General features: G+C 45.7%; 1 protein-coding gene across 5 annotated transcripts; it reads left to right on the top strand.

The window, feature by feature from the left end:
• The first annotated feature begins 885 nt into the window (after window positions 1-885).
• Window positions 886-8,225, top strand: si:ch73-62b13.1 (Carbohydrate sulfotransferase 1-like). Of its 5 annotated transcripts, XM_047595325.1 has the most exons (4): window positions 2,021-3,385; window positions 3,533-3,624; window positions 5,480-5,651; window positions 6,408-8,225. In XM_047595325.1, exons 3-4 carry the CDS (start codon window positions 5,513-5,515, stop codon window positions 7,532-7,534), a joined length of 1,266 nt encoding a protein of 421 aa, XP_047451281.1. In that variant the 5' UTR covers window positions 2,021-3,385; window positions 3,533-3,624; window positions 5,480-5,512; the 3' UTR covers window positions 7,535-8,225. The 5 variants fall into 5 exon arrangements, with proteins under 5 accessions (XP_047451282.1, XP_047451280.1, XP_047451281.1 ...); XM_047595326.1 differs by lacking the exons at window positions 2,021-3,385; window positions 3,533-3,624 and adding an exon at window positions 886-1,999; XM_047595324.1 differs by lacking the exons at window positions 2,021-3,385; window positions 3,533-3,624 and adding an exon at window positions 888-1,824.
• The last annotated feature ends 1,794 nt before the right edge of the window (window positions 8,226-10,019 follow it).

Genomic DNA, 10,019 nt, shown 5'->3' with positions numbered 1-10,019 from the left:
ATAAATGTTAAAATATGACTTAACGATAACCTAACGATATTAGGACACAGGTCATAATGTTACGCCTGATCGGTGTATTTAACTTCTCCCTAAAATGAAATAAGTTTGGTTCTCAGCTTTGTTGCTGCCAGATAAGAACTTGTTGACGTGTTGCTGCCTGTGCAAAACTAGAGAGAAATGGAGAACGCCTGCTGATGTGCACTGTGTTGGTTGTTTGCTGGATTAAATTCAGCTGTCTCTGCTGGGTGAAATAAGATTTCTTTTCTCTTGCTTATTACGCTTACAGCATGAGCGCGTGGACACACAAGCAGATACAGATACAGGAAAACAGTCAGCGGGTCAAGAACGCACGGGTTATCCCTGAACAGTCGATAGATTGAAACTGAGCATTTCCATCCTGTTCATGTTGAAATCCTATTGTCATTTCAAAGATTACATGAGGGGGTGAATCATAGAGATGCATCGTCTCTCTGAGTCTGTGCTCTTTGCGTGTGGCGAAGAACAAGTGTGGGAACAGCTAAATGGGGAAGGCCTCTGGAGGATTCGGCTTTTTCGCTCGCAGAAAAAACTCTACTTTTTCCTATAGCCTGTTTCAGATCTCACTAAGACGCTGTGGGGGCGTCGGACGGCTCAGCGCCGGGGAATCGATGCTGTAGGCAGAGGCAGAGGGAGGGATCAGAGCAAAGAACAGAGGACGGGCCACTCTTGTATCACTCACAAGGGGTTCCTCACAGCTTGTTGTCCTTTGAGAAGTGAAACCTTTGACTGGTAATGTGCCTCAGCTCTGTAGCAGCAGAAATGCTTGTTCGTGTGTCTGCGTAGGTAGTTTCCGTTTCTGTAATAATTTCTGCCTGCCTCTCACTTAGGCGGATTCACTTGTGCTGCCTGGAAGATTTGGGCTCGGAACAGCAACTAGAAACAACTTGGAACAACAAATAGACCTCACAGAATAAGAATGAAACTGTCGCAGAAGCCGATATATATCATTTCACCAATCTCTCTATGAATCTCCATAAAGACACCTTGTAGCAACAGTGGGAGATGAATCCCCCTCCCTCTCCATTCCCAGGAGTAATGGAGCCGTCACTGGCTAAACCTGACCCCACAGTAACCCCCCGGGGGTAATGATATGATACCCATCCCTCCGCTGCAGGGGGTCGGCAGCAGAGTAAGGAGTGGGCCACATCTGATGATAGCAGTCATCTTCACTGGAATGAGGAAAAATGGAGGTCATTGTGTCACAGGAATCCCGCGGGACAAGTTTGTGTTTGTGTGCAGGCGCAGAACATCCATTTGAGGGGATGGTGGGAATCCCTGCAGAGAGAGTGGTGGCACAGAAGCGGGACCGACACTCTGGTGGGATGCTGAGGTGACTGTTGATGCCTGCCTCGTGAAGTTTGCCTCCGTGAAATATGGGGAATATCTGGTCCTGCGTGCAAACCCATTACAAGACGGATGGAGACGGAAGCACTGTCACATCTTAGTGAGTGGTGTCTCACCGTGCAGGTTACAGCCTCCTGCCTTTCCAGGACGTAATGAAACGTACCCTACGGCATCAAAGCGTAATGCACAGCGAGGCAATCTTGCATCCAATCTAGAGATTCAGCTCCACTAGCCTGGTTGGACTCTGGAGGGATGAGACATGCCTCCTCGCTCAGCCTCCCGCCGCTCTCCATCCATGGCGCATCTTCAGCTCTGAATTCAGTTTGGTTCTGGACGCTCGGTCCCACTGAATCTCCATCCATCCCGCGCGCACACTTTTACAAATGCAACGTGCAGATCTGGACCATCCGGAGACACACTGTCTGATCAGAACCGCTAATGGTAAGGGAGCCGTGTTTTTCTTTCTCTTCCATCTGTTGTGCTTTTACGCGCCGGGAGCCGCGACCGAAGTGCCGCGAAAACGTACATGATGGAGAGGAAATTAAGAGAACAAAACAATAAATACACCAACGATTAGTCCACACGACGGCTGAAAGTGTGTCTGAGCTGCGCAGTGGTGAGTTTATCGCGTCCTTTTTTTACTTTAAGGGATGAGGTTTTTACTACAATACTACACCTGGACTCTTGTTTTGTTAATCTGCAAATCTGTTTATTCATTAAAAAAAATGCACGACTTGTCCATTAAATAATTACTCCAGAGGGAGTTTATAACAGCATCCAATTACATCCACCGTGTCTTAAATGTTGAAAGATGCGAATTGATCCTTTTCATCACATGTTTGGGTTTACGTGTTGTTGTCTCATAACTTCTAATCTACTGCATGTGTTTTGTCTTTGTATGAGGCTTTACTACTGTTTATCTCCTCAGCTCTTTATTTAATTAGATTTTTTTATTGAAGACCTAAACAGTCTTTCTTTTTTTGTTTTTTTTGTTTTTAAGTGAACCAGGAAACCTAGAGGCTCCCTCAAAGGCAGCACTGTGTTCATCGTGGACAGGATCTGATGAAGTGTTGACCTTTTTCTTCATTTTTTCCTTCCTTTCCTCTCAGTGCTCTTTCTCTCTCTGTGTGTGTGTGCGCTGGAGGGATCATTTAGGACAAGACTCATCTTTTCTCCTATCAGAGGAGCTCCTCGGTAGCCCGGGGTCAGATGCGTCTTCTCTGAGCGCTGCGGTGCTCTGCTCTGCTCTGCTTTCCGCCCGTGGCTCTCTGAATGTTTGCGATTGTGGAATGGGAGAACAGAGACGAGAAAGAAAAACTAGAGACCTGAAACTCTTCCTGCTGCTGCTGCTGCTGCTCAACTCTCTGTTTTTTTCCCAGGATTGATCCTCCGGCGTTGCCAATAAACATCCCTACTCAGAGGATCTGTGAGCACACCGAGACGCCTTAATAGAAAATCTTTGCCACTGTCACATCCTTCAATCACTTGCATCCCAGATCCCTCGGTCCCACCCTCATCACTAACTTCTGACCTCATTTGATGCCTTTGTTTTTCCACAGAGGCAATTACCTCCTCTGCTACCAACACTACTACTGCTGCTGCTGCTAGCTATGTTGTCTCAGCAGCAGTAACGCATGTTCTCGCCAAATTTACAACTCAGACCCGTCCCTGAGGTTTTTATCCCTTGTAAGCGCTGTTATTGTTTGAGGAATACAAGAGCCGAGACCCTCTGCAGCCTGCGGTCCCCTTCCAGCTGTTGACAGAGCGTCTATTATTCCTGGTGTGAGTGCCGATGCGGGAGGAGTTATAAACCGTGGACTTGCAAATCAAATTGCTTTAATCCGTTGAAGCATCTGTCTCCATCCTCCGGAGGGCAACAGGGTGGTGTGTATCAGAGGAGCTCTGAGCCCTGATTGCTACCGGAGAGGAAAACAAAACCTGTCGCTGAGAAATTGCGATGTGATGTGTCTTGTTTGGAGCTGTGCGGCAGCTACACGTTGAGGTACGCATGGGAGGACCCTCAGATATTTCCCTTAATAATATTAATTTAATATTTATAAGAGGCAAGAAAGTTTTGGTGAAAGTGTCTCATCGTCTGCAGTCGTTATATTTCTTTTCTGCCTTTTCTTCTCTCCCTCCTGTCCTTCAGCAAACCGAGACTCCGCTTTGAAGTCGCTCTGAAACAAGAGACAAACAACACAGTGTCCCTGTTTCCCTGTCATCCTGTCTGCAAGTTGCAGAGTAAGAAATAAAGTTTCTCCCCCCGATGAGTTCATTCTGCTGTTTTTAGCTGTACTCAAACAGAATGGCTCATGATGTCAGCTCGATTTCTTCTCCCCCTCACCCACAGAGTAAACGTCTTTGGGTTGGCGCTGTTTGTGATTAATGGAACATCAAAAGCTCAGTGTGATACATTCCTGAGGATATGAGTCTGCCAGGGACACATAAACATCATTAATGAACAAGAGGCAGACTTGAGAGAGAGAGAGAGAGACGGGGTGACAGAAGGAGGGTGAGGAAGAAAACAGGAAGGCAGTGTTTATTCTCGTCTGTAATGTGATGTATATTTACCTGGGGTTTTGATGATGATTGCCTCCGCGCGGCCATTTTGAGCGATGGAGAGACGGTTTGCGCCCAGAGATCTTGTGTGATTACTTACCGTCAGCATATAGGACGAATGGAAGGCGGCAAAAAAATCCTTTTTTTTTTCCTGCGCATCTCCCTTTCCTCTTTCATGCCTGGTAGCAAAGAACTCAGAAGTGTACAAAGGAAAACTCCCGCTCATCTATATGAAGACGGCTATATTTATCTGGGGTTGTAGCTCTCTGCTGCGCTCAGAGGCTTAATTGCCCAAAAGATAGGGAGGCACAGATGAAATGCAATTATGCAACTGTGCGTGCGGTATCCCAAATAGTCCAGCTATTGTGGACGGGGAGGCCGCTGCGTCCGTTTCCCATTTGAAGGCCTGACTTTTGAGTTGTGTTCTTCTGCAGAATAAATCTGTGGATCTTTTCAGAAAGCAAATCCCAAACGTTTAAACTGTTTATTCAAAGCTGCTTATGCTAAAAGGAGCTGTCTGTTTTCTCTCTGAGTCAAGAATGTATTTTTTTGAGGGGGAGGAACCACTGCATATGTGTGGTCACCAGGACCAGTGTGTAGGATTTAGTTACATCCACTGAAACTAAATATGTGCAGAAGAACATTTATAAAACAGAACACGAATCACCTGTTTCCTCTGTTGATCTTATTCTAAGGATACGGAAACACTGTTATTATTCTCTGGTGATTACTCACTAACAAAATAATTGTGATTATTATATTTCATTATTGCCAGTTTATTTTAGTAGATTTTTCCAAGTTCCAAGCACTCTGTGTAGAATGCAAATTTCAGACATGGCGCTGTTGTTGCATGAGGGTTTAACTTAAGTTCAAAAGCTGCCTTAAATACATGAGTTTACTCAACTGTGAGAGATCCGGTTACAACTGTTCAGTTCAGATTTATTGATATCCCAAAGGAAATTAATTTTGCAGCAGACCTCAGGGACGCAGAGGACAAGGACAACGTCAGATGATGTGAACAGAACAAAATAACCATGACAAAAGTAATAAAAATACTATTAACAAAAATGTGACACATTAAAGTAGAAGTGCAAACTATGTGTAAAGTGCATAAGAAATTAGAAGTAAAAACGATGTTTAAAATAAGTACGAATAAGTGCAGAACATGGAAGAAGTTGCACGGGGAGTGCAGACAAACCTGCAGGTTGGGAACCACTGCTCTAAGCAAACCAGTCTATTTCCTCAACTATTCCTTTTATTTCTGTTCTAGGGGCGTATTCTGAACTGGCTCTGTGAAATCTGGGTTAGGAAACTTAACGACATGTGCTATACACCTTTTACTGCTGAAGTCCCCTTGAGCAGGATGGCTAACTGAGTTTCTCAGAATGGCGTCAGTGGCGACCTGCGGGCGTAAATGTGTGGAAGCTGCATATGCATGAAGTTCAAAATGAAATCTCATCCCGTGTGTGTGTGTGTGTGTGTGTGTGTGTGTGTGTGTGTGTGTGCGTGCCTCTGTGAATCCCCCCGGTGGCAACAGCGTGAAGGATGTAGAGCCAGAGGTGGGGGGAGGATGGAGTGCTCCTGGAAGACGGTGCTGCTGCTGGTCTGTGCGTCTCTGGGGGTCCAGTACACGGCCATCCGGACCCTGAGGGACTCGCTGTCTGGACCCTGTCAGGGAGTCTACCGCTGCCAGGGCAGATTCCACCGAGGTACGACCGGATGCCTTCTTGAGGGTGTCCCACATTCTGCACAAAAAGTGTTCAGTGCATATTATCGCATTTAATGCAAACTCTGTTGTTACAGTAATGGTGATGATTCTTTGATCAGGAAGAAGTTTCTTCTTCAGAGGGGTGCTGTTGCACAGTATTTTTGGTTAACAGCATCAGATGTAACCAGTAATACTATTTATAAATTAGCCATTTGAAAGAAAACCCCATGGACAGAAATTCTGTTAAGAGGAAGAAACAACATCGAGACTCAGGCTGCAGCATCACTGACGCAAAAAAAAAAGCAGCAGATCACCGAACGAGGGAATTCCCTGCAAGCGGAGAGGACGGGCCAACGTGATACGCGTTTCACAATAATTCTCCAATTCATCTCCATTAATCTCCACTCAGAGCCCAGATGTAGCGACGAGCTCCTGCCTGCGTACAAAAGTAGCATCCCTTTTGCAATCACCTCCTCATCAGCGCTAATTACGCATTAGCTATTTGTGCTATTTTTGGAGATCCGGCGTTTCATAAACCCCTCGGTAACCACCAGCAGACAGGCAACTTACTCAAGCATGTTTACCCTCTAAATTATTTACACTTTATTGGCTGGATTCAGTGCTTCTCCTGGACTAAATCTCCCTTTAATCAGCTGAAATCTTTCTTTTGAAACAAGCGAAATAACTTTTAACAGAGAGGTGAGGTCAGTGTTGTGCCATGAGTAACGCAGCATAAAACGTGTTTTCTGTCCTGAAGACTCCAGGTGGAGAGCCCTTTGTGATGACGGCTGGGTGCCAATCGAGTCGCCTCGGAAGCACATCCTGCTGTTCGCCACCACGCGCAGTGGCTCCTCCTTCACCGGGCAGCTCCTCAACCAGCATCCCGAGATCTTCTACGTGTTCGAGCCGCTCTACCACGTCCAGCAAGCCTTCACCAACTCCAGCAGCCGGCTGCGTCGCACCTTGGACCGCCGGGCCCTGCTAGGAGCGTACAGGGACCTGCTCCTCAACCTGTACACGTGCGATCTTCACTTCATGGAGAGCTACATCCGCCCTGAGCCCCAGGACCACGTCACGAGCTCCTTCTTCCGCCGGAGCTCCAGTCACGCCCTCTGCTCCCCTCCCGTGTGCTCGGACGGGGTGGACGCAGCGCGCCCCGACCCGCCCGATGAAACTTGGTGTCCTAAGAAGTGCGGGGCCCTGAACCTCACCCTAGCCTCTATGTCGTGTCTGTCAAGAAGACATGTGGCTATAAAGACCGTGCGGGTCCCTGAGGTGGGGGACCTGCGCACCCTGACGGAAGATCCGCGCCTGGATGTGAAGATCATCCACCTGGTGAGGGACCCCAGAGCTATCCTCGCCTCGCGCATGATGGCGTTCTCCGATCAGTTTCGCGCGTGGAAAATATGGAACGCGACGGGGCGGCAGCCTCGATACGTGGACCTGTCGCAGATCACCAGCACCTGCAAGGACATGGCGGCGTCCGTGGAAACGGGCCTGCGGAGACCGGCTTGGCTACGCGGACGCTACCTGCTGGTGCGGTACGAGGACTTGGCCTTAAACCCAAAGGACAAAGCGGGCGAGATCTACAGGTTTGCGGGGCTGGAGATGGAGGACAGGGTGAGGACGTGGATCGCGAAGAACACCAACAGCAACGCGTCGTCGCCGTCTGAGTGGAACTACAGGTACTCCACCACCAGAGACTCCAGGGCCACGGCAGAAAGCTGGAGGCTCCGTCTCGGCTTTGACATTGTGAGAACGGTTCAGAATCTGTGCAATAACACTCTGGCTCTGCTAGGATACAAACAGGTTCACTCTGCAGCCGAACTCCGAAACCTGTCGCAGAGTTTAGTTCAACACAGGACATTTCAACCAGTCACATAAACTTTATCAAAAGGTTTAAAAATTCTATTTATTTATGTTTCCCCATCCGTCAAATGCTGTTAACATGAATGTAATTTATCTCATTTTTGAACGCCTAAATTAATAGGATTCATGATTTTGTGAAATAGATTAAAAGTGCCAAATTTCCAGTGTGTAATGATCCAAAAATAAAATCTCTGCTGCTGAATCTGAATCTGCAACAGCTCTAATAGAACAATTTTTTTTTTTTTAAAGAAATGATTTCATTTAAATGGCAAAAGACACCCACTGTTTCAGATTAGACCTGATCTCGGTGCAGTCGAAGAAGAAGCGATGTTCCTGCAGGTGACACGAGGCACACGATTTGTTTGTTATAAAAGCAGAGGTGAAGAAAACAGAAAATAAATTATAGGGCTTTCCTTCCAAAGTGTCTCTAATGCATTTTGGGTAAGGATTAAAATGTCACATATCGTAGGCAGAAAATGTTTTGCCGGTGCGATCCTCTGCAGCGCACAGCAGCTCTGTTCTCAGGATGTGCGAATATATATTTGTTTCTTCACTGTAAATACTTAAATACTGATTAAATGTTGCAATGCAAGTGTGCAAATGCTACTCTATGTACGTGACATTTTTGTCTGTGTTACGCTGCTGTTTATATTTTTTAGACTTTTTAAAATAAATTATTCATAAGCAATGTTTCTGCAGAAATCTCCTTCCGAGCACATTTGTTTGATGTTTTTTTTTAATTTTTTTTATTATTATTATTTTTCCTTTAATCCTGAGAGAAAGTGTCTGAGTTTTAGAAGTGAAAACAGTGAATGGTGCAAATTCGTTGTTTTATCTCGTAATCCCTCCGTGTTCTGGTTCGTCTTTCAGCCAAATTTCAATCCTGTCCTTGTGTTTGTAGTAACTGATATATATGTTTTGGACTCGAGAGAACAGATAATGTGCACGCTGTATTTCATTTCAGCTTTGAACCTAACAAGAATAACACCAGGATCACTCAGCTCTGTCTGCAGTGAAGTACAGCCGGAGATGAGACGGCTGCAGGCTTCCTGCCATTTGAAATTGTTCTTTGAGTCTAAACAGAAAAAAAGCGAGTAGACCATCTACAGGCAGCAGCTCATTTAGTTCCATGTAGAGCTGCTCTCTTGAGATAAATGCTGGAAATAGTTTCTGAAGAAGAAACCACTGTGATTGTCTTGCCTTTTAAATGCAAACATTGCACCTTCCTATGGTAGCTGCACTTGTGTCCCACTGGGAGAAATGAGCTTTAATGCTTGTGCCACTGAAGAAAGCCACTCCAGAGTGAAGGAAAGTATGCAATTTCAGTGGAACGGTCATGCTGCTCTGTGAGTACTTTTAAATCTGAGGTGAAATTGTGCCTTTATTAATGTATTTTTAGACACCCGGTCCCTCTTCCTTCCTGTAGCTGCTCTATAGCTGCTGACACCGTGGATATCTCAGCACAGCCCAAAGAATTGATCTACAGATCAAGCTGAAGAGAAACAGGATTTAAGATGCATGGAGAAAAGAGTGGCCGCCTTTCTTTGAACCTAATCTTCAAGGCTACATAAACTGGCCATAAAGCAAAGCTTTATGACACCCGCGGAGATGTGCTTCATCGGTTTTTCCATCCCCACCCTGACACACAAAGCTGCAAGTGGCCTGAGTCAGCCAGACAGCTAATTACACATTTCTTCTGCACTCAATACCGACAAGCCCTTTCTGTCTGCTTAACTGTCCTGACATATTCAGGTCTTAGCAATACAGGCAACAGGGCTGGGGTGCACGCTGGTATGTGACGCAAAGATTCACGAAGCTCGTTTTCAAGCTGCATTTGTAAAAAAAGAAACGGTTCCTAATTGCTTACCTGGATGAATAAAGGTTAATAATGATAATAATAATAAAATAAATAGTGGTGCCCAGCTTTTGAAGAACTCAAGCACCCAGTCAAACTTTATTGAGAATTTTCCATCTTCAGCTAATCATCTCCGGTGTGCCTCACACAGCTGGGACTAGTTGGACCGCTGTCACTGCTGTCTTCCTGTCCCTCGTTCTGTTTCTGGGTTCATTGTTTAAAGGTTAAAGGTTAAAGGTTACCTACTAGCTGTCCATAACAACGTCACCACTGACAATAATACCTCTGTATAATAAAACATCCTCGGCTGCCATGGCTCCCAGGGGGGCCTGGACCTGTTTGGTAAACGCGTCCATTATTACCAAAGCAACATTTCTTTCCTTCACATTTACTTAATTCTATATAGTCTGCACCAGCTGTCGGCTGTAAAATACCAGATGTGAGGGGACAAGGTCTCTTTTAATTTAATTTGTTTAGAACTGTGCAGTTCTTGGAGATAAGAAACCACATGTAAGGAGAGTGTTGGAGCTCAGACTGACCCCCTACCTACAATATACCTACTATATGTGTTCTATATTAAACTTGGCCTAGTGTTATTTATAAATATACATGCACATATTATCCTGCATTCAATATTAGGCTGTT

This window comes from Mugil cephalus, chromosome 10, assembly GCF_022458985.1.
Source record: "Mugil cephalus isolate CIBA_MC_2020 chromosome 10, CIBA_Mcephalus_1.1, whole genome shotgun sequence".
In the NCBI taxonomy this organism is placed as follows: domain Eukaryota; kingdom Metazoa; phylum Chordata; class Actinopteri; order Mugiliformes; family Mugilidae; genus Mugil; species Mugil cephalus.
This window is presented reverse-complemented; position numbering and strand designations above follow the sequence as displayed.